Source organism: Platalea leucorodia, assembly GCF_965183815.1.
Source record: "Platalea leucorodia genome assembly, chromosome: W".
Lineage (NCBI taxonomy): Eukaryota > Metazoa > Chordata > Aves > Pelecaniformes > Threskiornithidae > Platalea > Platalea leucorodia.
In genome coordinates this window covers 3560064-3587994 of record NC_138859.1, presented here as the reverse complement: position 1 = coordinate 3587994, position 27931 = coordinate 3560064, and the positions used below count along the sequence as shown (strand labels likewise).

At 49.3% G+C, this 27931-nt stretch overlaps 1 protein-coding gene across 1 annotated transcript in view; it reads left to right on the top strand.

Moving 5' to 3' along the window:
* The window catches only part of LOC309601848 (lysyl oxidase homolog 2), a gene marked incomplete at its 5' end in the record, with an annotated part of 41810 nt that extends 14133 nt beyond the window's left edge, over positions 1–27677 (top strand). The window contains 11 exons of the mRNA XM_082335039.1: positions 3540–3751; positions 9721–9943; positions 11885–12068; positions 16231–16382; positions 17096–17263; positions 20191–20356; positions 20597–20840; positions 23868–23983; positions 24519–24655; positions 25463–25574; positions 27116–27677. Coding sequence (XP_082191165.1) covers positions 3540–3751; positions 9721–9943; positions 11885–12068; positions 16231–16382; positions 17096–17263; positions 20191–20356; positions 20597–20840; positions 23868–23983; positions 24519–24655; positions 25463–25574; positions 27116–27195 — 1794 coding nt within the window. The 3' untranslated portion in view covers positions 27196–27677. The remainder of the gene's footprint in view (positions 1–3539; positions 3752–9720; positions 9944–11884; positions 12069–16230; positions 16383–17095; positions 17264–20190; positions 20357–20596; positions 20841–23867; positions 23984–24518; positions 24656–25462; positions 25575–27115) is intronic.
* Between the last annotated feature and the right edge of the window lie 254 nt (positions 27678–27931).

Here is a 27931-nt window from a genome sequence, read left to right as displayed (position 1 = left end):
TGGAAGTAGGAAACGCAGGCGTTGTGCGTCCTAGACTGGGTCACGGGTACCGCACTCGCTCAGGGCGCCCCAGGGACCCCAGCATCCCCACCCCTGCAGTGGTCAGAGCTCTGTTGGAAACAGATGTAGCAACTTGTTTTTATTTCTTAAGCTGCTGAACTAATTGCGGAAATAACAGGCAAATCATGAGGTACCGAACAGCATTCCCAAGCTTTCCTTTTTTCCAGAGTTTTTATTTTCTGCAACTTTGTGAATTCTCTCTCCCCTTCACCGACTCTTGTCGGTGAAGCTGCTTGTTGCTCTGATATCATAAATCCCTGTAAGCGTTTCTCAAATCCATCCAGGGTTTTTGAACATTAAAATATACCCTCTGGCTTGGAAAGTCTGTGAGATACAGATGCTCGGAAGCTGCGGGAATACAGCAGGGAAGAATTGCTGCATCTTGCCCTGTTCAGATGCTCTTCCCTTAGCATCTGTTGTTGGCGGCTGTTGGAGACAGGCTGGATGGCTTTGTTGTTGTGCAACACAGCTCCTGCTAGGCTGGTGGAGTGGGAAGGAGAAAAAAAACCCAAACGTGCTTGATCAGAATGCGAGTGCTTTAGTGCTAGAGCTTTATCTGATGTTCCCTGCTGCAGGAGGGGTCTTCACGTGGAGGTGAGAGTTGGGGCCTCAGGATGCGATGTCCTGACCCTCTGGTCTTTGGGGAAGCGATTTGCTTTCTCTGCGCCTTATTTCTCAATCTGCAAAAGGAGGCTGAGAATCGTTGCTTTCTCCCATCCTTTGAGCGCTCTGTTTACCTTGGAGGCTTTTCAGATTTGTCACCACCTTCCATCTCTGTGAAGACCCCTGATGGTGCAGTAGTGGGAATAGTGGTGTATTAACGATGACTAATAGCTGCAACGTGGGAATAATGATTCCGCTGCTTTGCAGCGGAAGCATCAGGCAGATGTTTAACATCTGGAATGGCACTCTGCATGACTCAAATGGGGCTAGCAACGGCTGTCGTGCAGCTCCCTCGCAAAACACAGGCATCTTGAACATGGTTCCTGAATGGGGAATCACACTTTGTTCCGAACGCTCCTCCCCTCCGTCGTGCCGAGGACCGGCCGCGGCCTCCAGCCTGCCTAAATTCAAGCAAAATGGAAGTGGCTCTCAAGTGAAAACCACGGGTGGATTTTAGCACGTTGCTGATACCGGGTCTAGTCAGGGAAAATGTTCCATTTCGGTTACGTGAATATGCAGTAGGGCCGATACTGACGTAACTACGTGTAGCAAACTTACATAGGGCTTTATAGAGGGTGGATATATCCTACGGTCACAGATGGAAAAACTCACTTAGGCTGTCTCACCCACTTTCTCAGCTGTCAGTGCAAATTTCCTCCGTAGTTACTATCTTTTCATGTGCTTTTCCAGTGCAATTTTAAGCTTTGGCTTTCTGTCCTTTGGGTTAATCCTTTTAATAGGCTTTTATTAAAAACACTTTTAGATCTTCAGCAGTCAAAGCTATTTCCAAATAGATTTAAGGCTTTGATTACGTCTTTCCTGGTGAAGAAACTACTAAGGTGAGGTAGAGGGAGCAGAGAAACAAGGTGCTCTCTCAGGCAGCACTGGCCTGTAGCTCCAGGTAAACATGCTTTCTCCATCAAAGGAAGAGCTGGAAACATTTCATAAACTGCACCAGGGGAAAAGTGAGTTGCAGGTTTTGGAAACCAGCCTGGGGAAGCCTTCAGTGCACAGAGGCTCTGCTACTTTCCTGACAGCACGTAGTCAAAAGCTATGCAATATTTCAAGAGAATCTGCCAAATTCGGGAGAAACTCTTTGTATTGCAAATGAACTTCCCAGACTAGACAAGAGATGTACAAGTTTGCTCTTGCATCAGACCCTTTGAACACCTTAAAATGTCTCAGATGTAACAACAGATGGATATTGTTGTGCTTTTTTTTTTTTTTTTCTTCTTGAGGGCTACAAGAGCTTTCAAAACCTAAGCCGAAACTGTGAATCCTATATGAGTCGCAGTGTCCTACTGGGTAAATCGCAAGGTCCTCTTTTCCAGGGTCGCTGGGGGTGTCTCATGGATGCTCCAGCGGAGTTGCTGGAGGGACTGAAATCCTGCAGCTGAAGGTGAAAGGAGGAATCGGTGATCTGGTTTGCTGTAAAACTGGGTGTAAATGTAGACAATAAAAAAAGAAAAGGGGGGAGGGAAGCCCTAAGTGCCTTGCCCAAGGTGATGCGGGCAGAGCAGTAGCAGAGCTGTGGATGAGGAGGAGATGCCTGTCCTTCTCCCTGCCCCAGCAGGCTTTTTCTCTGCAGTTGGTTTCCATTTGCCCAGGGCCTGTTAGTTGCATCAATGTCGGTGAAGCATCTGGAGAACGGATGCACCGCGTGTAGTTTGCAGGACTCTGCATGTCCTACGGTGATCTCCCCGACTTCAGTACCTCTGCGTGCCGCTGATCGGCCAGGGGAGGCCCGTGTCTCTTTAAAGCTCTGGGCATTTTTCTTTTCCGAGTGATTGAATTTGAGCGAGGGGAGGGGAGGATTCCTCAGTTCTGATGTAACTGTTAGCAGAACCACGTGGGTTTATACATTTTTGACAAGAAAAGGTCTCCTGGAAGCAAGTTATAAAATTTTCAGTAGCTCTTTTGTAATTGCTTGCCACAGCAGCTATTTTCCAGTCAGCCTTTACTTTTGGGCTTGGGTCCCTGCAAGGTTGGTTTGTGCAGTGTCCTCACGTAGGCTCCAAATGTGAAATCCATTCAACCTTCATGACTCATTTGCTGTCCCAAGTAACGCTTCAGCTGGAGGAGGAACCCGGCTTGGGGAAGCAGCGGAATGCCGCTGTCAGCACATCGGGATCCCAGCTTTCACAGCGCCTGCCCGGGGCCAGGTGGGGAAGGAATGCCCAGTGGCTCGATGAGAGCCCCGGCGTCCTTCCCTGCCAGGGCTCCCGCTTCTCTGCACCCTGCCAGCGTTGAGGTGGCCCCAGCAAAGCTGAGCTCGGTTCACTTCCATAGTAGTTGAAACTAAATTAGAATCATAGAATCATTAAGGTTGGAAAAGACCCTTCAGATCATCGAGTCCAACCGTTAACCCAGCACTGCCAAGCCCACCACTAGACCATGTCCTCGAGCACCACATCTATCCGTTCTTTAAATCCCTCCAGGGATGGAGACTCAACCACTGCCCTGGGCAGCCTGTGCCAATGCCTGACTGTCCTTTTGAATTTAAGGTCACTGTGCTTCTGAAACAAGCATTTAATGCATTTAAGTAACAAAGGAGATTTGTTACACAGCGATTTGTAATATAATGCTTTTTTTAAATGAGAAGAAGCATCCTCTGTCACAGGATGGAGGATGGATTTGCACAAGGTGGAAAGGTTTGCTTGCTTCCCTGTTGTGTCTTTTCCTAAACAGCTCTTCCTTTCTGCCTCCCTCTGTTGAGCCATAACCCTGAACAGAACTGGTTTTTGTTCCCCACCTCGAAGCTACGCAACCAGTTTCCTTGCAAGCCAGCATCATTCATGTTTCTTTTATGCTTGCAGAACATGAACATCCAGGTGGAGGACATAAGGATCCGTGCCATCCTCGCCACCTACCGCAAGCGGGTCCCTGTCACAGAGGGTTACGTGGAGGTGAAAGACGAAGGGACCTGGAAGCAGATCTGCGACAAGCACTGGACCATGAAAAATTCCCGAGTTGTCTGTGGCATGTTTGGATTTCCGAGCGAGAGGAAATACAACACCAACGTCTACAAGTAAGAGCAGAGCTTTGTATGAGACACAAGCATGTTTCTTTGAACACTTGGGGCCTTGTTCAAAAATGCAAATTGTCAAATGACACTGGAGACCTTGAGGTAGAAAAACCTCCAACTGCTTCATTCCTTCAGATCAGATTTTCCTTCTGTGTAAATATTTGAAATGTCAAGCATTTCCTTGTGCAGACAGGGGAGTCGTTTGATCCTCACCGTTCTGGCTGAAGACCTAGTGCAGTATCAATTGTAGTATTTGATAGGTCCTATAATAGGAGATGTGGACAGTTGGCCCAAGAAGTCTTCCCCCCTCCCCCAGCTATAGGATAGCCATTTTTTCCACCATTGGTAGGTTCTGTGTTGTATGCAGGGGATGGATGGATGTGAACAAACTGGTCACACTCTCCCAGTAAACCTATCAGCTGCAAGAAAAGCTAAGTGCTTACCCCATCCCTCTGCAGAAAGTCAGCTGTAGGATCAAATCTGGTATGTGCTGAAAGCTCCAGCGGGGTAATCTTGGAATAAAACAGGCTTTTGTCGTGCTTCGTTGCCCAGGTTCCTCCTTCCCGATACTGCATGCAATTCCAGGTCTCGCATCTCTCCTGACACACTTACCCGCTGCTCTGGCTCTCACGGAGGCTCACCGGCCATGGTTCGTGGGTGTCCAGCTGCCGAATCACCCACAAAGGAGCAGGCTGCCCAGGGGAATATTTCCCAGTAAATCTCCTACTGTTGTTAACCCCAGTTCAGCTCCTTTGGCTCTGGCAATTCAGGCTGGAAGAGCTGCCAGCTCTGTCCACTAAAGCCTGCTCTGAGCAGAGCTGAGTGCTGAGCTTAAAATGTCAGTAGCACATCCATGCTACTCCTCCCAACATTGCTTCTGCCCGTGCATCTGAGATGGTGCTTGTAGAAGGATGCGGTTTGGGGCAGTTGTGATTTCAGTGCTGCTTTTTCTTCCTATAATTGCAGATTGCTTTAAAACGAGGGAAGAAAATAGTGATCCACAGGGAGAACGAGCTGCAGGCTGATGGGTTCAGGCTGCGTTACCTGTTTCTTGAAAGCCAGGAGCTCTGGTCTTTTTTGTTGTCATTCCTTCAGCTTGCATTTTGTCACCAGCCTTCGTCGCAGACTTGCTTCTTCCTACACTGTTCCTTAGAAATAACACCCTAAAGCAGATGCAAAATAGTTTAAGTGAAATTCTGTCTCGTTTCTTTCCTACACTGTGACCTGTGGAGTGGGAAAGTGTCAGCTGGTTAGGGGGAGAACTGAATGCTCCAGGCAGGAGCTGTGGTTTTCCTGCCTGCTCCTTTTGGCCTCTGCAATTGCTATTTCTGAAAGCTCCCTCTGGAACTGGCTGGCCACGTTTCGTTTCTTTCATTAGCAAAATCGTGATCAATTGAAGAGGTCCTTGGGTTGGAATAGCGTAAAGCCACATAGCAGCACAAAGAATATAAAATAAATAACCCAAGTGGAATTCTGTTTTCAGGCTTCCTAGGGAGATGAGCAGTGAATTAATAATTGCTACCAGGCGGTCTCATGTTTTTGCCCTGGACACCAGCTGGAGGAGCGTTTGCTCCCATCAGTGCAGCATGTCTCCCTCAAACTCCGAGATTCCCATCCCCTGCACCAGAGCGGGAGGGCAGAGTAAATTACCTCTAGTAAGACAAAGTAGATTTTTTTCCTGCTTCTCGGTTGTGATGTTTCCAAGAAAAGCATTAACTTTAGCAGCTGGAGCCATCTGCCTTAAATAAAAGGGTGCTTGGTAATTGTCCTGTCTCTTGCAATAGTACATGTAGAGATGGAAAAACTGAGGCACAGTTGTTCAGCATAATATTCAGCAATGTTGAAAATCCCATTCACCGGAGCTGGAGTTATGCATATGCAGTGCTTACAAATACCAGGCTTGGAGATCTCTGCTGCCGAGCCAGGCACATTGCTTCAGTAGCCTCAGTGCCCTAATACCTCCCTCATCTTTGCTCATTTTCGGCAAGCAGTAATGGCCTGCTGGGCTCCTGCACCCCAGAAAGATATTTTGGAAAATATACTGAATATTATCCCCGGTTGGAAGAAGATGGGATGTTATTTTATTGGAGGGCAGAGCCTTGTAAAACTTCGTCAGCTAGATGGTTCTGTTTGGTTAGCGTAGTTTAAAAAAAGCCGTGTTGTTTCTTGGGGTGTTTGCCTTTGTGCTTTGTGTTACTGGCAGATGTATCGTGTACAACCAGCACTGCTGGTAACCTTGCTGGTGAGGGAGGCCTCCGGGTTCTGGGCTGGGAACTTCACAAGTGATCTTTGCTTTACGATCAAGGTACCAGAATGATGACCACTGTAATCTGCTCTCCTGGGCCATGAGAGCACTGCTCTCTGCTTTGTCCCGTATGCTTTCTGGTCGCGTTCTGTCTTGGAGAGGGAAGAGTTGGTCTCTGGCTGGTCGCTTGAACTAAACCCTCTCTCCATGTGAGTGTGAAGCCTCAGAAACGTTCTTCTCATTTCTCGGGCTTTGCTCTCCCTAATTCATAAATACCATTCTCCCGAGAGCAGATCCTTTCCCGCTCCTGCTCCACAGCTGGGAGACGGGCTGGAATCGAGTTTCCACTGGCCGGGGCTCCGAGTGTCCCCGTCCCACATCCCCGCCAGTCCCGCTCCCCACAACCTACGGCTTTGCCTGCTGAGCTAGCCGCGACTCTGCTCTGCTTCTGCACAATGGTGGGAGGTGAAATGATTTGCAGATGGATCTTGCTTGAAAGAAAACAACTGAGTTCATTGTTGTCCCGGTGCCAGGGTTTTATTCCTGAATGTAACTTAGACTCTGCAGTTGACAGCACAATTTATGTTAGGAAACAAAACAAATCTCAATGTTGTTTCCATGTTGTTCATTCTTCAAAGTGATTTTATATAGGCACCACTTGTTAACTCCTCCTCCCAACTCCTGCTCTGGTTGAGAAAGCAGAGTAGAATTAAACGCGTTTTGCCGATGGGGAGAGAAGAAGTTTGTGATCAGAGGCGCCTAAGGCAGAGAGATGGGCCTGATGCCTTCTTGAGGCCTTACAGCTTTGTGATTTGTCAAAGAATTGGATGGAGGAGCTCAGCAGTTCCAGAAGACTTCATTCAACGGCAGTCCAAACAGCATCTCCCAGTTTAACTAATCTGCCGATAGCACTATAAAGCTGGTCAGATGTGTAGGGCAGTTAATCGCTTCTATGCTTGTAGGAGACATCCTCACAGTTTGGGTTCTCCCTAGCAAAGCCAGAATCTTAAGGACTTTGGCAATAGGTGGCAGGTCTGGCTTCTCTTCTGCCTCCCTGAGGCTGAAGACAGCAAACCTGTTAACTTCAGTAAAGGCTTGAAGAATTTCTCAAGGGTAGAAACTTAACGCTCACACGCCTGAAGAGGAGTCCACCAGCTTCTGCTCAGTGCGTTATGGGTGAATTTTCCCAGCACGTATGTGTGTAATGATTTGTTTTCTGCTCTCCCCGAGTCCGCTCAGATGCATTCTTACATAGCAAGGTTGCTTTAGCTAAACCCTGAGTCACTTCCCACAGCCTTTGGGCTTAACCTGTCTTTGTTTAAAGCTTATGTGGTGAAGGTCCATCTCTCCTGGCCAGTCAAAATGGCTTGGGCTCCAACTTGACCTAGAATTGGCTAAAATCTCACAGCAAAACTGTTCACTCACACCTCCGATCTGAGCAGCATTGCTCTTGGCTTATACCAAGGCCAATGAGAGGTGGGTTGCACCCTTTCTATGTTAAAAAGTAAATAACAAGAATGCCCTGAGTTTCTGTCTGTAAAGATCATCTGTATTCTACTTCTTTTTTCTATATATTCGGTCTGGGGAAACGAGGTGGGGCTTTCTCTGGCTATTTCTCCCCTGCCTACCAAGGGCTGTTAATACCAACCAGATGTTAATGCCTCGTGAAATTTCCAGGATGAGGTCATTGTTTGCTATTATAAGGCATCCCCGTAATTACTTCTCTAAGACAGGCTGTGTTTCTTGTCTGCTTTGGAGTTCATGGAGCTCTCTGCACATGCCTGTGGAGGGCCCTCCGCGAAAATACGCCTTCAGCTTCTCGCTTCCATACTGAGCACGCAGATTGCAGGGCTGCTGGGGCAGAGCTGGCTCGTGCTATGAGAGCATGGAGTAACATCGCCGAAGGCAGGCGCTTCCAGATGCTTTCGGGTGTGTAACGTATGCCTGAATCCGTCCCCTCGCTCTGCGCTCCAAGAGGACAGTTCATGTTCAAGTGGGACCGTGGTGCTGAGCTCCAGCAGTCCAAGGGCAGAGGCTTTCGTGGCTTTTTGGTAGACATGTAGTATCCTGGGTAGTTTAACTGAAAGGAAGAAAAACCTTCAAGGTTTGGTCCAAATTGAACCAGATATTCTAGCTGAGAAGTGGCTGGCACTTTCTTTCGGCCCGCACCCTCCCTGGTTTTACTTTTTATTATTTTTTAAAATTTTTATTCCCCCTTCCTATTTCCCATGCATTTTCTATTGATTCAGGGTCCCTGAAAGCTCTGGTTTGACAGACTTGGAGTTTGACAGCCAGTGTTTTATCCACAAGCCCGGCAGGTTGCCTGTTGCTGCTCCATGGGACAGATCTCAGCCCTGCCCCATCCTCCCTCCCTTCCAGCACAGCGTTTACTCCCCATCACATGATGCAATTGCATCTCTATCTCCAGCCCAGCTGTATTTGGCCCTAACCTCAACCCAGAGAAATCTGGTTCCAGAAAGGATTAGTGAGTGGCTGCGAGCCATCTGAGCCTAGACAACTGCTGAGCTTGTCAGCAAAGCTTAGCAAGCGGAAGGGGAGCAGATAGGTCTCTCAAGCATCTGAAATGCTGCAAATTAGCCCACACGGGACCACCAAAGGGCATCAGTTGGGAAAACCTTAACCTATCCAGTTTAGTTTCAAACCAACAACCTATGAAGGGCTCTTTGTCCCTTTACCAGATCCTGCTCGGGCTCTCTGTCCTGCAGGGACGTGCTACGGTTAATCAGAATTGATGCTCTTTCTCCCAGCAAGTTCCGTCTACCTTGCTATGCCATTTATCCCAGCTAATCCTTGGATTGCCAGGACTGCATGGCAGCTAGTCCTGGAATAAGGAGCAGCAGAGGGATCTCGCAAAGCCACGTCAGGATCACAGCAGGGCGTTGGCTCCTCTGCGCCTTGACTTTTTTTTTAACTTAGCTTCTAACATCTCCCCTTTGGTAACAACCTGACCCATATTTCTGTTTCGTTGACTATTTTAGCTCCGATCCAGTCGTCTGACAGCCTCGCAAACGCAGTTAGGATGAAGCTGGATTACTTTCTTTTCTCGTTTATCACACGTGCCCCTTCCCCCTTAGGAGTCCCTGGAGCAGCTCCAGGCAAGCGCTACAGTTTGGGAGCAAGAAGCAGAAACTGCTGCCAATCTCCTCTGCTGTGAACATGTCATCAAGGGAATTGCTCTTGCTCTCGGAAATTGCTTTCAGGCTCGCAGTTGTTAACACTGCAGCTTTGAGAGAAGCCGGAGAGCCGTGACTTTTTCCCAGTCTGCCATCTTCTCGCAGCTGATGGGTGATGGCCAGCAAAGAGAACAGCTCCTTTATGGGAGAGGTCTTTTGGGGGCCTCTCCAGTCCAAACTCGCCAGCGCTATTTGCACAGGCCCTGTTTGTACGCTGCCTTTGGAATTAACTGATCTCTGACCCCTGCATAACGTAGGGATCTCTCTTACGGGTCTCTGCTTCGAGTGTGTAACTGTTGCTGTAGCTGCGCTGTTGATTCATGCTCTGATCTTTAGCTCAAGGAGATGACCTGTTTACTCCCAAGTGACACCTCAACAGAGAGCCATTGTGTGTATGAATGGATCAGCTTTCAAATAACGCTGTTCAATCCTCGTTTTACTTCAAGGCGGTTTTTTTCCCAAACGTAGCTACATCAGTGCAGTTTTTACGGATTCCTAACTTTTATTTTCCTGTTCCCTTTTATTCCTTTAAGGATGTTTGCCAGCAGAAGGAAGCAGCATTACTGGGCTTACTCAATGGACTGCAGTGGGAACGAGGCTCACGTCTCCAGCTGCAAACTGGGCAATCACCTCAACGTGGACGCAGAGAAGAACGCGACCTGCGAGAACGGGATGCCTGCAGTAGTCAGCTGCGTCCCTGGACGTGCCTTTGCCCCCAGCAGCCACAGCGGCTTCCGAAAAGCCTTCAGGCAGGAGGTGAGCAGGGAGCGAATGCAACCTGTCAAGTAGGAAAAGCCCGGGGGTGTAACTGTTCACCATCAGTTACCAGCTGTAGGGCTTGAAGATGTGTATGCCCACAGCCACGAACCAGCCTGTCGTGCAAATGTCCCCTCTTTGTATTCCTTTCTCGCTACAAGCCCAGCTGAGTTTCCATCCTCACAAATACACGGTACCTTGCCTCTGTCTACGGGCTCGGAAGGGTGGGAGACTGGCTCGCCGCTGCAGCTGGCAAGGCTGTGAGCAAGTAGTAAGAAAACACATTTGTCACGTTTCTGTTGGAGCCGTTCTCTTCAAGCCAATTGAATGCATGCCCAGTTGCTGCCGGGCTTTGCTGTTTCACAGTCACTTAAATACTGCTGGGTTGTTTCTCCCGTAGAGGTACAAGGGAAATAAGCTGGCGTTTCCACTACCACTGTATCTTCTGCAAAGAAATGCCCTGAGAAACTGGGAAAACGTGGCCTACAGGAAAGGTTGAAAAAGCTGTGTTTGTTTAGTCTAGCAAGGAGAGGGCTGAGTGTAGCGTAAAAAGTCTAAGATATGCAAAAGGCTGTTATAAAACAACCCTGGAGTCAGTTGTTCTCAGTGTCACTGAGGTGACTGAATGTGAAAGAACAGCTCAACTTGTGGGAAATGTGGTTTAGGTTGGTGCTAATGGAAATTTTCCAGCTGTAAGGTATGTGCAGCCTTAGGATACAACGGTGATCTCGGGGTCTGGAGGCCCTTAATGCCGAGTTAGAGGGGTTTTTTTTGCAGGGTGCATTAGATTCTTTGGATCTTGGCTGTAGGCTGTATCCCCCAGCCCTGTGACTTTAGGAGTGGGCTTTCTCTTGGCACCCCAAGTGACACCTCCAGACACCGCCGTAGTGGGAACGGTGCAGTGCTGCCCGTGGTTTGCTTGCCTGGGATCCGGGCGCTTCTCTGCACGACAGCTTGCAGGATCTAGGCCTCAAAGGTGAAAGGTCTTGTAAATCATTACTAATCTTCTAAGCCATGCGCACTGCCAAGTAATTCCTTAAGCCTTTGTGTAGGCGTTGGATGTCCTTCGTGTGACCCCAGCTTGGAGAACTATATCTGCTTCCAGTTTTAAAAGTTAAGGGTTTTTTTTTGATCTCGGATTCTGCACAAATCACGTGGTGTTCCCATATCTAAAGCTCCGCTCCCACCGCAACAACCCCTCTCTCGGGTGCAGCAGCAGGGTGTCCCTGCTTGGTACTGGGCAAAGACGTAAGCGATGTATAGTCGGTGACTAATAGAAATATAAGAACAGAAAATAATGAAACTGGACCTGCCACCCAGCTGTGTATTTCTGACTGCGATCTGCCAGGTCACTTATTCCACTAGCCGTAACTGCAGCGGACAGATAGGTTTTACGTGGCTTGAGTTGCACGTTGGTCTCCTCGGTTAACCCAGGACCCCTGCCTGGAGATCTGTACAGCAAATGAATCCATCTAGCGGCTGAACCACAGGCAGCAGTGGACGAGAGCAGCGTGCTAGCTGGCTGGGTGCGATTCCCAAGCCTCCTATAAGGCTCCCAAGGGATATGGTATGACAACGGGGTTGTTGCATGTCCAGCCACTCCTGCTGCAGAACTGCTTGTGTGAAAAAAGGCTCCTAAATCCAAGCACTAAACCTGCACAGAACTAAGACCTCTCTCTTTATTCTCTCTTTATTCTCTGCCCACGTACAGGGATGTAAGAAACATATGTCTATGCATACCATAAGTCTTAGCAGATAAAGATTTCCTTTCATCCAGCACTTTTAGCCTTTTGTATTATGTGGTGGTTGTTTTAAGATGCCTCAGGGTAATAATTTTTGGGCCACAACTTACCTGCAGCCACATGCTGTAAATAAGAGCTGTAAAGAAAGGATGCTTCGTTCCTAGGCAGTGGTAGCACCGCTTCTGTCTGTGTTTTCCAGCAACCACTGGTGAGGCTGAAAGGGGGAGCCAACACTGGCGAAGGACGAGTGGAAGTCCTGAAAAACGGGGAGTGGGGAACGGTTTGCGACGATAACTGGAACCTGGTGTCGGCTAGCGTGGTGTGCCGGGAGCTGGGCTTCGGGAGCGCCAAGGAGGCAATAACGGGCGCAAGGCTCGGGCAAGGTAAGAGCAGTGAGAGCTCCCAGGACCGTTCGTGCCTTGTCCACCTCCGAGAACCCTTTCGTGATTCAGGGCAGAGCGTATTTTTACTGGGATGTTTGTTTTGGGGACCAGGAATTTATTCTCTACCCTTAATAAGTCTCTTGAGTCCAGAAGCTTGCAGCCGAACTGGAATATGTGACTTAAAAAAATCTTGAGATTCCTTGAAAGAAGTTGAGTGATGATGACTTTAACCTTTCCCTGAGACAGCTGTGCCAGTAATTACTTCTTCGTTATCACATCCGTTGCTCTCAAATTCTCTTTATGAGTTGTCTAGATCCACATCATGGTGTAATGCATTACTAGAAGGTTCCTGGCAAAAATGGGTCCTGGATCTAGACTTCAAACACTCTCCAATTTAAGACCAGAACATTAATTTAGCCTATTATAAATAGAAGGGCATTTGAACAGTTCAGAGCCAGGTTTGGGTTTGGATTTCCTGTATTTGGGAGTTGGTTTAAATCCCAAACTGTGGTAAATGGTAACTCAAAAGCCTAACGTACGCCCTCTCAAACCACCTTCTGATTCACACCCCTTGCTCCCATAGTGTAAACCCTAAAGAAAATGACACCAAACCAAACCCTTTCTTGTGAGATTAAATGAATGGGTGAAATTTCTTCAGCCCAGCATGGTTTGGAGAAGGGGAGGGAAAGTAACAGCACGTGTAAAGCACAGCGGTGGCATCCAGAATCTGGAAAGCTTTAAAATGTGACCTGTCTGTTGGATTTGCCAAAAAAAAAAAAAAATAAAAAAAAAATCTTGTGGTGGGATGCAGGGAGCTGCTGATGTGTTTAGCGGCATCTAGGAAACAGCGTAATCATCCTGGGGGGAAGCAGCGGCAGGAGAACGCGCCCTTCCCTGCCGTCTCCCCCAGCCTGGAGATCTTAGCAGCGGCTGCCGATTCCCACACGCTTTCCTTTCTTTTAAACACTGGCAATCGGTCGGTGCACCCTGTCAAAGCTGGGATGACAAGCGCTTGGTAACTCCCTTCAGCAGCCGGATCGTCACGTTGTGGTAGGAAAAGGAGCTCTTTTGGCCCAAACTCGCCTCCGCGCTCCCGTTGCACGGAGGAGCCTCACGGCTGTTAAACTCCGTGTCCATGTGCACGTCTACGCTTTGCTTTGTTACAGCTGCATCTCGGGGAATTTGGGTGTTCAAAGACTAATTTGAAGGTCCAGTCTCATCATTGCTGTGTTGGAGATTTAATTTCACAGGGTAAAACGCATAAAGACGGGCTACGCGTTAAATCAGCGTGCAGTGTCTAGAAGTCCCAGTTAAGACAGTGACCGGTGGGAGATGAGTGCCTACCACAAAGAGTTCAGGGCACGGAGGAGATGATTTATTCTCCCTTTTACAGATGGGCAACTGAGCTCCAGGTTAAACAATTTACGCTTATTCACACAAGAGTTATCTGAAAGGAAGATACCGAGCCCAGATCTCCCGAATGTGTTGTGCACTGCAACATCCTGGGAGGGAGAACATAGAATAAAACCTCGAGCAGTAGGTGAATGTATATATTGGATATACAGTCCTAATCCTGTTCTTATGCTAAAGGGAATGGCATGGGAGGAAATATAAGTTTTATCACCATATTTCAGCACATATAGCAATGCAGTTTGGCTACATTTCGGTGCCTGGGACAGCAGCGCTTACTGCCTCCACATATGATAAAAGAATTTCCCCGAGAAGAGCAAATGTGCCGGGGTTACGTGGATCAGCACTGTGGCCCTGCCCTCTTACTTTGTCATTTCATTGGTATGACTTTGTCGGGCCGTTTCAGTGGAGAATGTCAGACTGGATCCATCCTGCATTCTTGGTGCATCACCCTCCAATTCTGGTCAGCATCAAGGCATTCCTCCTACTCAAACTGTTCGGCGGCTGGCAAAACGATTAGGTCAGTGTCGCCATTTCCAGATGTAGACCACAAACAGGATTTTAATAAGAGAGAAGCAAAAAAGGCTAGCTACGCGTTCCCCAGCGGCCTCAGCCTAGGAGTCTGCTTCCCCATCGTATAGATCTTGTGTGATGGGTGGATACAGGGCTGGCCGAAGCGCTAAGGTGCAAAAAGCGGCCAGAGCCAAATGAATTCTGTGGATGAGATTGAACCCGATACATTTACATCTCTGCCTTTGCTGTTCTTGCTGCTGTTGTCAGAAGGCGGCTCCAGGGTACATCCTGACTCATTCCACCACACAATCGTGGAAATATGCTAAAGAACATTTTTTTTATTATTATTTTTTTCTGTTTTCCCTGTGCCTCAGCAGAAGTCTGAGGAGGCGAGGGGTTCACCAGACAGGTCATTAAACTGTCACCCACGGTTAGGTCTCTGAGTCACAGGTATGCTGGCTGCCACATAGAGTTAGAAAGGCTCCAGATGGCAGTAGGAAGAGGCTTTTAAGCACAAGGATCCCACCTACCGTTAATAAACCAATTACATTTTCCTGCTTTCCAGAGTCAGCCCTTTTCTTTGAACTAAAAGGAGGAGGCTTAAAGTTGGGTAAAATTTTCCTTTCCGGAGGAGTGAGCAAAAGAGGGTTCGTGGCGAAGCAGCACGTGCCCGGGAGGCTGTTGGTCAGAGCACCATTGGCAGTTCTGCCACTGTCTAACTTTGGGAAATTTGTGTCATTTTGCGGTGCGGACGAAGAAACGGAGCCAGCAGCCGGGATGTTGTTTCCATGGTCTTGTTCTCTACCGATTTGTATGCTCCGAGACAGGTACGGCTCTCTGGCTCTGCGGAGCCTTCATCACTTGTGCTATGGTGAGAATAGCGTGGCAGGAATGAAGAATTAACCAGTCACTGTCAGAAATGGTAAGAAAACAGTTGCTTTTCTACCTCCATTACCCAAATCGGTCAGCCTGGCCTCCAGCAGCCTACCACTGTGTGCTATGCATGCTGAGAAGGGGAACTCCAAACTGAACGCCAATTCCTATATCTGGTGTCGGTCGACCTCTTCCAGCTGGTGGAAGGAGCTGGTGAAAGGTATCAGTGGGTGGATGCTGCTTTCTTGGAAACATCTTCTGTGGCTTTTGCCTTTCATCGCCACCGTCATCCTGCTGCTCCGGGCTGCTGACCAGACACGGGCGCACCTGCGGCTCGGAAGGGCCTGGCCACGGGCTGCGGTGAAGCAAGCCACCGGCGGGTCAGAGCACGGCGCCTGCCGGCGTTTTGATTGCGCCGAGTCCGGAGGGAACGCGTTGACGGCAAAGTTCAGAAGTGTTTTTATTCTTAGCCTCCCATCTCTGAAAGCTTCCTAGAAAATGCTGGAGACCAGAGGTTCTACATCTGCTACTTGCAGGGATCTCCTGTCAAAACTATCTGGTGCGTTTCCATCAGCAATTACTCCAGGATTATATGGGCTCCCAGAAAGACTCTGGTTGTTCTTCTGTGGTGAAGATCATCTGCTGGAACCTCTGATTCATCCCCCCCAAAACTTCCTTCTCACCAGTTTTGGGCTCGGTTTGGAAACAGGACCCGAGAGCTTTACAGGCAGGATTATTGCCTTCTCGTATGTCTCTCTCCTCTTGCTGTGTCTCTTTGGTGGAAATGAAAATTGTCTGCTGCCACTTGTCCAGAGAGGCACCACATCATTCAACTGGGCTCCCACCAGCTTGAGACCGTTCTCTGCAGTACAAATGGATGTTCGCCGTCTTGTTTCCATCAGCGGCCTTGGAGTCTGTAACGCACACCTGCCCCAGCGTTGTTTCGCTGACTTCTCGCACATCCCTGCGGTGTTATGTTTTGTTGTCCCATTTAAATGTCAGGCCTTGATTGGGAGCAGATTCCAGCATGCAGACCCAGCCAGAAGGTCATAATTTGCAAATTCCTGCAGCTGAAGTTTGTAAATTATGTAACAATGGAAACTTGGCTTTTTCTGCCGTTCTTGCGTGCTTGAGTCCCAGAGACTACTGAAAAGAATTGAATGGTAAAATTATTAATAATAATCTTGTAGCTTTTTGTTTTATTTTTACAAGAAATCACTGGAATTTTTTCAGGATTACCGTGTTTTGAATGCTAGAGGCTAGTGTGATGTCCGCAGTGTATTAATAGCTGTTCTTGGGTATTTCTTCACCGCACAGTAGCACGGACAGAAGGTAAGGGCTCTCTTTTCTTCTTTTCTTCCCCGAGGCATGGGTCCAATTCATCTAAACGAAATTGACTGTACGGGCTTTGAAAAATCAGTCACGGACTGCAAATTCAACACGGAGTCGCAGGGCTGTAACCATGAAGAAGACGCTGCTGTGAGATGCAACGTTCCAGCGATGGGTTTCCAGAATCAGGTGCGAAGCCAAGCGATCTGGATGTGAGTGAGCGTGGTGAGGTGTTTTCATCCTGGAGCGTTGCCTGCCCTCCCTTGCTACGCAGTGCAGGGCGTCTGGGTGGGAATCATTTCACCCAAGCCATGCCTATTCAATTTTAGATTTTTAACATCTGCGTTGTATTAGACAGGAGGGCAAATAAGGATGATGCTCCTTTTTTGTACTGAGCTTTGAGCTCCTCCCAGTGTGGAGGGGTTATGAACGAGTCAAATGCTGCTCCAGCTGCAACCTGTGCAGTCCAGTGGCCCTGTAAAGCTGGTGCATGTCCCTGTTGTGATGGGACCTCGGTTGGGTCTCATGACAGTGGTACCCGGGTGGCTGCTGGCATAGGGGCTGCTGTCATCTTTGCCACGTGGAGCTTGCACGAAGCAGTCCCTCGGAGTAAATGCTCCTGCCAAAGGGAATGGAGGGGGGAAGGTTTCATAGGGAGCGTGTTACTCTCTTGCAGCTGGTACGGGCCACTTTCAGATGCTGGGCTGCTTCCCATCCGTGGTGGGAGACGAAGAACCAAACTGCACCAACCGGTCTGCTAGCAGCTGAACTGAGGTTTCTGGGCTTGGTGAATTTAACCACAAGCCTCGAGAAGACCCTGAGCGTTGCTTGCCCAACTGTTGCATATTCCCCATAAAGTTTGCTCTGATGTTTATTGACATAGGAGTTTTTATGCCCTGCAGCTGCGTCTGAGCGGCGGCCGCAACCCTTACGAGGGCCGGGTGGAGGTGCTGGCAGAGCGCAACGGCACTCTGAAGTGGGGCACCGTCTGCAGCGAGAACTGGAGCACCGTGGAGGCCATGGTGGTGTGTCGGCAGCTGGGCCTGGGGTTCGCCAGCCATGCCTTCCAGGTGGGTCCCTGCACCCTCCCGTGCCTGTGTTTCGGATGTGGTGGCATGTGTGTGGTTGGGTAGGGGCTACTGGAGGAGGAGGGTTTATTAAAAAGGAAAAACAAAACCACAAACCACGGCATTCAGCTTCAAGGCATTAGCTGGAGAGACCCTGAAGGTTAAACCTCATTGCACAACAGCCGTTGGGGGAAATTTGGAGCAGAAAGGAGCTCTTGCAGCTCTGGGCAAAGCTGCTGTTTTCATGCTGCTCAGGGCTCAGGTTTCCTGGGAAGCCTGGCTCCCTTAGCCCCGTTTGGGCTGGTGGTTGCATGCAGTTCCTTGTCCCTCCCTGAGTCAGTGGGGAGTTGAACTCCTCAGGCTGACTGAAGTGTGGAAACCAAGTTTAACCTGGTGTCAAATCACTTGAAAACGATTTGATTTTGCTCCTGTAGTTACTTCTCAGCGCAGTGCGTACGCTAGCGTGTGGTGGAGCTGCATGCATTTCTTGCTCCTCTAATGATAAATGCCCTAAACCCTCCCCGCTTGCACATGACTAAGGATGGCACTTAATAAAGGGATAAAAGCTCCCAACTAACAAGCTTGGGATAACCACAAAAGAATAAAGTGTTCTTTCCCAGCAAAGCTCTTTGGTGCAGTGACTGGCAGCCTGCTGTGCTGGCTGGAGGAAAGCAAGCAGCGACCGTAAGAGCTGGAAGGAGGGAGGGCAACAGCTTCCCACCCAGTTCCCAGATGGATAAATGGCATCAGGTGTAAGTAGCTGGTGTAGGTGACCAACCCTGGTGCAAGATGCTCTTCTGTACTGATACATCCCTCAAGGATCACAAGGTGAAAGAGGGGCCGGCAGACCTACGTGTAACGGTAGATTTTGAAAGGAAATATATAACCTCGGGGCCTTTATTTGAGTTCCCAGACATCGGGAAAATGGGGATTTGGGCTCCTAAAATAAACTGGTTTCTCCCTAGGACAAAGCCATCCCCTGCCAGAGCTTGCTGTGCTCTGGAAACGCAGCCCCTTTGAGGCATTTCAACCGAGAATCAACAATTGCCAGCAGCTTTGGGGAAACTTAGGCTCAAAGGGCCACTGAATAAATAAACTTCATGTGTGTTTATATAGATGGAAACCCGCACACAGAAAACAGCCTTACATCAGTTCTGGAAAGAAAACTATTTTCCCCAAACAATTTCTGGAAATTGAAAACTTGGGCAAAGAAGTAAAACGTGGTTGCAGAGAGCGAAGGCTGTCCCCGTTCCCCAAGCCTGGGGTCCGCTCGGCTCTGCTGTAGTTTTGTGCCGTGTCTGGCCTGCTCAGCAGCCAGATGCAGCCGGCTCTGCTGGGCTGCAGCGATAAACCCAGTAAGAATTAGCATCTCTGCTGACTGCCTGCTGGTATTGTGCAGGGAGGAAAAATAAGGCCCTGAAATGATGAATAGCCTCAGCATCCTCCGGGCTGGCGGTTGCCTATGGAGAAAGCAGGAGAGACCGTAGAAATGGCAGAAATGGACAGTTAAGACTCTGCCTGGAGAGCGCAGTCCTGCAATGAGTTTGTCTTTAAGGAATGACCAAGCCGGGATCCAGGAGGGCACGCTAGGCTCGTGGGCAGGCAGATTCCAACCAATTGAACTGTTATCCGCGGCCGGAGAGGGGATCTGCAGGTCCCCGAGGGACGCGCTGGGGTCGGATACCCAGGAGGTAGAAGGCTGGAGCTGCCCACGCCGCTATAGCAATCCCCCCCGTGCAAGCTGGCTCCTCCAGCTGATTTGCCTGTGTAGCTGCCCGGCAGAGCACAAGAGCTGAGGATAGCCACGTACCTTGAACGCTGGCCTTTCCAACTGCCTGGCTCTATTGACACAGCCCTGAGAGTCCAGCAAGAAACAAGACATTTTTTCCTTTAGCTGAGACTGCTGGTATTTAGAACAGAAAAGGCCCTTATGCGTATCCCGGCTGCACCAGCTACATGAGCATAAAGCTACACTGTGTAGAACAGGGCAGTCCTGTGTGCATGTGTGCAAAGAGCGTTGCTAACAGGGTTAACAAACAGCCTGTTGCAATGGAAGCAATGGTACAGATGGGTTTTCTTTTCCTGGAAACGTGCTCCCAGTTTTGACGCTAACAGATCTGATTTTTTTTTTTCTTTTTTCTCTTTCTTTCCTTCCCTTCTCCCAAGCTTTGCAGTTGCAGCTTCATCAGAGTTTAGCGTGCTTAGTTTTGTGAGCGGTGTTTTGTTGCAAGTTAATTTTCTGTCATTCCCCCCAGTTTTGTAAAACTGAGTGATGAAGATGAGTAGCGAGCAGGGTTTGAACATCTGTGCATCCCCTCTCAGAACCAAGAGCTGCAGACCCTGGGTTAGCAGACGCTGTTAGTCCTGGTTCTCCTCAAATGCCGTGTTTCCACTGGCATTTCCAGCATGGCTGTGAATTCTGCCTCCCCTCCTTGTGCAAGCAGGCCCGCTGGCATCACTGGTGGCCCTCCCAAGTGCATCGATGTCACAAGACTGATGTGGTTTTATTGCTGGGCATCTCTCCCAAAGGCAGAGCCCAGATGATTTACAACAGCCCAAGGATTAATTCATCAGCTGGATGGGCAGAGCAGGGTGGAAAAGTGAGTTTACGGCTGGATTAAAAACAAGCCGAGATTTAAACCAGCTCAGAAACAAGGAGGGAGATTTGCTTAACGCTGGTCAGATGTTCAGGGCAGGGAACATGGTCAACCTGGGTTTTAATTCCAGTCCCAGGCTTCTGCTTAAACAGACTTGGGCTCATTCCCTGAGTTGCTCTGGTCCAGCATCCTCTGGCAACGTCTGTCTCCTTGATAGTGTTGGCTCTGGCATTGATCTTCCCTGGAGGGAGAATGCAAGTTAGAGGGGGGTGAATATTCCTCCAGCAATCCTCTAAACACTGAAGAGTGTGTGAAATGCCTTTTTCTGCCCAGGAAACCTGGTACTGGCATGGAGACGTCAGCGCTGACAACGTAGTCATGAGCGGTGTTAAGTGTTCGGGGACAGAGATGTCCCTGGCCCACTGTCGTCACGACGGAGCCGACGTCTCCTGTCCCAGAGGAGGTGGTCGTTTTGGTGCTGGTGTGTCCTGCTCGGAGAGTGAGTAACTCAGGTTTTATTTCATTCTGGCTTAAGCGTTTGCCCCGAGATATGCAGGAGGAGAAATGGGGTGGCCCATGCTATGGCACCCCACGGACATTTCAAAACAGGGGCAAATTGCTGCCGATGGGGCTGAGAAATGCCATGCGAGGAAGGGGCTGGCCTCTATCTCTGGCAGACGCTTGCGGGGTTTTTTAGTAGCCCATCAGATAATTTCAAACCTTCCTGTCTGCCTGCCAGCTGCCCCCGACCTGGTGCTCAACGCCGAGCTGGTGGAGCAGACGGCCTACCTGGAGGACCGCCCGATGTTCATGCTGCAGTGCGCGCTCGAGGAGAACTGCCTGGCCAGCTCGGCCGTCAACACCTCCATCACTTCTGGGTACCGGCGCCTGCTGCGCTTCTCCTCCCAGATCCACAACAACGGGCAGTCCGACTTCCGCCCCAAAAACGGCCGCCACGCCTGGGTCTGGCACGACTGCCACCGGTGAGTGCCACGGAAAGGGTTTTGCGCGGTCGGTGCCTCCTTCCATCCCTTCCTGCTGCCCGCGGGGGACTGTCTGGCCAGGGGAGTACGTGCTGGAGCCACGGCTGCAGAGCTGTGACGTGTGTTAGGGCAGCCGTCATCCTCCGACGGCAGAGAAACCAGCTCGTTACGGTAGGAACGATAGTTAAGAACTGGTATGTGAACAAGACAGATGCGGAGCTCTCGTTGGGAGAGGTGTGTATGCAAGGGCAGTATATACGTGGGAGTAGCGTATGTACAGACAGAAGGAAGCGTGTGCCTATGTACCCGCTGTGTGCAGAAAGATGCAGCCGTCCGAGTTACTTCCCTCACCTGGGAGAGGACTCAAGAACATGCTGTAATTCTGCATTTTTTTTTAAATGCATCTCGAATCCACTTAAACCGTGTACAGCTGGGAGATTGTTTTGTGCTTATGTTGGGCAAACAGTAAATTCATCCCATAAATGCATCATTTTTCACAGGGAAGGTGACAGTTTCAGCCAAAGTAAACCAGGGGGAGGAAAGAGAACCAGAACCAAGCCATCCAGATGCTTTGCTTCTGAAATGATGACTTATTATGAGGTTGCTTTTTCTCTAACTTGGGGGTAGAAGGGAGCTAAGTAACTTGCAGCGCGCAGCTCTTGTCCTGCCGCTGTTGTAAGACAGTTGTGAAAGTTGTTGTAAGCTTTGTGAAAACATCAGAGCAGTAAATTCTCAAATCGAACGGCCCGTCGTAGTCTTCGTAAACGGTGTGAGCGAGGCAAGGCGTGTGGGTAGCACTGCATCAACGGGTCTGAAGCTTCAGATCGTGGCGTGGGGGCAAACGTTGGCCGCTTACCCTGCAGACAGGTTGGTTTGGGGTGTTTGCAGTCGGAGGCGCAAGCAGAACTAAAACCTCGGCAGCACAGAACCGAAGGTAAATAGGCAACGGTCTATTTAGGGGAGGAGGAAACCCGGACCAGTGCGGCGCGTCTGCCTTTTTGGCCCTGTTGGGAAGGGGCTGGGGGAATACGTGGGTACCGCAAGGCTCTGAGCACGTCGCAGGCTGGGTAAAAAGGAGGACGCTGGGAGCTCTTTGGGGGAGACTGGGAAGGGATCAGCAAGAGACCGAGAGCCATCTGTGTGCTTTAAACGGGATCCTGTTTATATGGAGGAGGATGAACTCAGTTCCTCTTCGGTCTTTCCAGTCTGTAAACACCAGAATGTAAACACCTCTTTGAATGATTCAGACATATTTCAGAAACTGAGTCAGACTTGAGAACCTCAAACTTTTATCAGAGGCGGCCAAATTAGACAGCCTGAAAGCCAACAGCTCAGCCACTGCAGAATGCCTCTTCTCTCCTAGCTGCCTCGCTCCATCACTGGGAGCTTCTGTTTAGTTGGCTTTTGATGTGGAATTAGAACAAAAATGGGAAAGACCTGTAGCAGGCAGGGAAAAGTGATTAACTTCTGGCAGGTGGCAAGTTGTTGTTGTTGTTAGGGGAAAGGCAGGAGGAGGTAAGAAGAAACCCGCTCTCCAGAGGAAGAAAGTTCCTCCCCTTCCCTCCTTTCTCCTCCTTTATCTGTAAATACGTGTGCAGAGCGATGCCGCAATAATGGTGGTTGGAAGTTTTTAAGCCATGATTATTTTTACAGCTGGAAAGGAGAGGATTTCTGCACTTTTCTTTTTTTTTTTTCTTAAACTCCTAAGCAATGGCTTTTGAATTAGGGCCTGTCTGTGCAGTTGCCTCACTCCTCACAGCTGAGATATGCAGACGGGCTCCGGTGCGTCTCAGCGCCGCGTTCCCATCGCTGGGGGAGATGCGCAGGGATTTAAGGACCCGCTCCGCTCTCAGCACCCGCGGTTGCTCTCCTGTTCCCCGTGACGTGCTCACGCTGTGGATTTGCTCCCGATTCCAAAGCCGGGATCCAAGTCAACCCGTTGCATCAGCATGACCGCGTTTCTGCGCCCAGCCCTGACCACGTGGAGCGCACAACTCTCTTTTAATCGGGTGCTTCCATCTGCTTCCAGCTCTACAAGGCCCATGGACTTCAACTGGACCCAAGCACAGGCTTAATTTTTTGCTGAACCAGCAGTGTGGCATAGAAAAGGTCAATGTTCCCAAGTTCACCACCACCCAAACCCTGCCACGGTCTAACCTTGCCGGTTTAGGGGGCTACAGCACAGATTGCGCCCACTCCCTTAACTCTTGCTGTGCCCGAGAGTGCTGGAGCGCTCCCGACAGCAGCCCAGCTCGGGCTGAGTTGACGCTAACACCTCCCCGTTTAAAATTATGAAACGTATCGTGTGTGAACCCAGCTGTCGGGTTGTTTAGATCTGAGTGGAGCGAGTGCTGGGAGAAGCTGGTTCCATCTGTTGTTAGTTTTCTGCCAATAAATTTCCATTCTGCTTCTTAAAAATAAATAAATAAGAATAGCCAGGTTGCCGGTCTGGGTACATCCAGCTCGGCTTGCAGCCTGTTGTTAAGGAGCAGGTGAAATATTTCTTATTCTGGTAAATGATAGGGCCACTAGAAATGATGACTTGGCTGACGACGGCTTGGATTTTTTCCCCTTCCTTGCCGTTATAAAACTTGGTGTGATTCTACGGAGGCCGGGGCAAGGCTCTCACCTGGAACAGCTTTAGCACTTGATATATAAACAAATATCCAGGCCAGGAGCCAGCACGCCGGCAGCACGGGTGACGGTGCCACGTGGGATTATGCCCAGGGGAATATTTTCTGGCCGTGGTTTCTCTCGTTCTTCCTCCTGTAGCGCGGCTTGGTCCGTAGCCCTTCACGTGCTGTCGTGTATTTACCCCCGTGGCCGTGGGGACGGGGCTGGGCGGCGAAATGCCTGGCCCGAGGGATGCAACAGCACGGCGTCGCGCCTGGGCTACTCGCATCCAAGCTGTTGTGCCCTAGCCGCTGGACCATCTCTGCTTGGGCAGACTGTGCAGCCCTTTAGACCCGGTAATTAAAGTGGTGTCTGTTTTCCCTAAAGATAATTCTCGCTGTCTGTGCCTCGCAGGCATTACCACAGCATGGAGGTTTTTACCCACTATGATCTATTGAACCTCAATGGAACCAAGGTGGCTGAAGGACACAAAGCCAGCTTCTGTCTGGAAGACACCGAATGCGAAGCAGGTATATTTGCCAGAGCCCGCGGTGCTGGGAGTTTATTGCTGTCCCCGTACAGATGACTGGCTTCAAAGATGCTGTCAAAGTCCTGAGCGGGGCTAGAACGTGGCCTGACAGGAGCCAGAAAGCAGTCCCGAGGCGGTACACGTCTCTGCAGGTCTAAGAGAATCCCCGAAGGCCCCGTGTGCGGAGATTTTCAGACCTCGGCTCCTTACGTCCTTCCTCTGAGCTGCTCTGAAAACCTAAGCGTGCATTTTCTGATTCCTGCAAAGTGAGAAATTCCAAAACGTGCCTGTAGGTGACGAGGTACGGAAGGTGGCAGCTCCTCCCGGGCCGTTAAGCAGCACGTGTATTTCAAGACAAGGCATCGAGCAAAACACTGCTGTCTTGAATCTCATCCAAAATCCTGTGCCTGTAGCTTATCGCTGTCTATGGCAGCTGGAGAGCAACTAGCCCTTCCTCTGACGTGTCCGAGGGTGGGAAATTCCCAGCCCGACTTGTGTGAATCTAACGCTTCGTGCCTTTAACTCTTCTCATTTAGATGTGCAAAAACAGTACGAATGCGCCAATTTTGGTGAACAAGGAATCACAGTTGGATGCTGGGACGTGTACCGGCATGATATCGACTGCCAGTGGATCGATATTACCGATGTCCCGCCAGGCGATTACCTCTTCCAGGTACGGGAGAAAAAGAGGGTTTGAGACACTGTCGCTGCCTTTATCTTACTCGTTAGGGATGTCAAGAACATAACTAACTAGTTTATTTGTACTATAAACTTCTGATTACAAAGAGATTATATTCCCAGGATATAGATAAAGAACAAAAGATAAAGAATTACCTAACAGGACAACAACGTGTTAGCAGATCGCATCCCCCAGTGAAAAATCAGGGCCGATAACCACAGCTTAGAGATGTCAGTCTTGAGAAATCCGCACCCAGCTAATACCTGATAGTCCTACGCGACCCACGTGCGGCTAACGTTGTCGCCACGCTGCATTACGTGCCACGTTATGTACACGCGCAGCATCCCGCTGTTGTTTTGCACTAAGCTTTTGAGCCGTTTGTAAGCAACGCTCGCTTCGCTTGGGGATGAAATGGTGTTATTCTGGTGGCGGTGGCGTGAGGAGTTAGGACTGTGCCTGTTTTGTGCAAGTGGGTGGAGGGGGGGGAATTCTTTGGTACTAAAAACAGCCGCTCAAACTGGAGAGGAGCGAGGGGCAGAGAAATTATTTTTGCCTGCCCTGCTATGGTGTGAAATGTAGAGAAGGTGTTTGAGGGTCTGTCTTGGTGCACGGGGGAAGGTGTGATCTCGATCGGGCTTTAATCAAGTGGTTTCTGTGTCCTTGCAAAATGAGTTAGGTTGTTTCTGTTAAAAAAAAAGTATTATGGTGTAATGAAAAAGCCGATTCCGTCTCAGTCTGACTAGTATCCTATCCAGTCCGCCTTTCAATAACTTCATGCCGTGTTTCTCCATCGCTCCCTAGGTTGTCATCAACCCGAACTATGAAGTTGCTGAATCCGATTATTCAAATAACGTGATGAAATGCAGGAGCCGGTATGACGGGCAGCGCATCTGGATGTACAACTGCCACATAGGTGAGAGTGACTTCTGCAGGGGAAAGTTTAACGGCTGCATCGCCGACTCTTCGCTGGGAATGCTCTCTGCTTCTGTCGCACCGTGCTTACGTGCCGTTTGTCGCTTTGTACGGGCGTGGGAAGACGAGATGCTGAGCCCCAGCTGCACCGGTGCTGTTTGCTGTAGACTGTTCGAAGGCAGACCCCAAAGCGTCTCTGCTACAGGGTCGAGCTGCTACAGGTCGCAAAGAGTAAGGTGGCTGGATGGGGGTGGGACGGTTCCTTACCGAGCGCTGCGTTGCACGGCTCACTGGAGCAACGAGCACAACGCTGCTAGAACAGAAAGAAATCCCTCAGGCTTGGTAGAACAGGGATAACAGATGTCCCAGCTCTCTTTCTTCTGCAAGGAAATGAGCATTTTTCCCTCCCAGGACTGTCAGAGGTAAGGAAAGCTCTCGTGCAATCCGAGAGCTTGTTTAGAGGGCCCGAGGAGGTCCAGGCAAACAAATCCCAGACTCGAATTCTTACCCCCCTGGGGCCTGACCTCTCGGGACCCCAAAGCTGCTCTTTTCTTGAAAAGCAAAGCAGAACGGCGAGGTGCGGAGCAGAGCGGTGGCAAAGAGCACTCTGCTCGAGCCAGAGATGAAAATGCTCCCCTCTCCTTTGAACGTGAGGGAAAACTGTTTTCTTGAATACGTGTAATTCCAATTCATTTGGAATTTTTTTTTGGTCTTGGAAATATCAAAGCCAAACTAGTTTAAATTTGCATTAACGGTCAATTGTCAAGACCATTTTAAAATGGAATTAAGTTGGGGGCTTTTTAAGAAAAACTGTTTTTAACACAGAAAATAAATGAACAGCAACTGCCGGCCAACCTCCAAATAAAATCCAGTGGCGAAGACGATTTCCAGAGCTGGCTGAAGTTCTTCAAGGAGTGTTTTTCCTGAAAAAATTCCACATAACTCCTGATTTTTCTCATTAATTTGTTGGATTTTTTTAAGAAAATACTTGTCTTGTGTGTCACGCTTCAGGCTGCGACCTAGTTCAGAAAAGCCAAACCCACTTCATTTGGATGAACAGGCACTTCAGTGTTGGATGGGCTCTCCAGCTGCGCTTGAAAATATTTAAAAATTAAACGTATTTAGCTTTCATTGTCTCTCAACTAGCGAAAAATAAGGGCATGGTCCTCCTTAAGCAAACAGAACCCCCTTCCCATCAGCCTCAAGGAGGCGACCATTTCGCAGGTCCTGCTAGTCATCACCTAATTTTTTTAAGCACCAAGAGTTAGCAGTGAAATTGAGGGTAGTTTGTAGGCTAATCTTCCAAATAAAAGACTAAATCCAGTCCTCCCGGGGATTCTTGGCTGTTCCAGTTATGGTAAGATTTAATTAACGCTCAAATTAATTAGCCCAGGAAAATCTTTGCTCTTCTCGCTTCGAGCCCTTCGTTTTCACAGCGTCTCTCGCAGATAACGCAAAACCCCGGCGCGTTCTCGGCCTCGTGTTGCGAGCTGCCTTTGCCGCCTCCTGCTCAACCCCGCTCTCTCTCTGTGCGCTCCCCAGGTGGCTCTTTCAGCGAGGAAACGGAGCAGAAGTTTGATCACTTCAGCGGACTCACGAATAACAAGGTGTCCACCCGATAGAACAGCATCGCCTCCCACCCCACTATTTAAAGAAGCGAGGTTTCCCGCTTCCGTCATTTCCCTAACCACTGCACAAAAAAAGAAAATCAAGCAAACAATCAAACTCTAAATTAGCAAGGTAAATTACTTTCTAAAGATGCCTGCCTTCCCAGTTTAGGTGCTCAGACCACCGTGTGTCTCCTGTAACTCCAGTCCCTACTACTGAGGTAGTTAGGAGCGGGCTTTTAAGCTCTGCTTGGCTCCGTATCTTCGCCATCCCAACCTTCTCCGCAAAGATTTCTCCCTCCACTTTGCAGCGCCGTCTTTATTCACAGACGTAGGTCTGGGCTGCAGCAAGCACAATTTGCCTTTGGTTGGGTACCAACAACCTAAATATGTCTTTGCCGTTCATTTTCTTCAAGGCATTAATTTTGGTATCTTTAAGCTCTTTGACTCAAGCTTGAACGCACCACTGATGCAAACGCCTCCATTTGTGACGCTGCTTCTTGAACACAGCTAATCCTCGGTACTGCCATGTCATTACTCCATTTTAGCAAAGAAATACAGGAAAGGAGAAAAAAAAAAAATAAAAAATTGGAGCAGCTTTTTCTGAGCAGAACAGTATAAAGCATAATTTAATACTGCAGTGAAACTCTTGTATTCAACAATCAACTCCCAACACGATCTCGTAAGCGGAGCGGCTAATGCAGAACTGTTTTCTACAAGTGCATCAGGGCTCCGGGAAGCTACGCCTCCC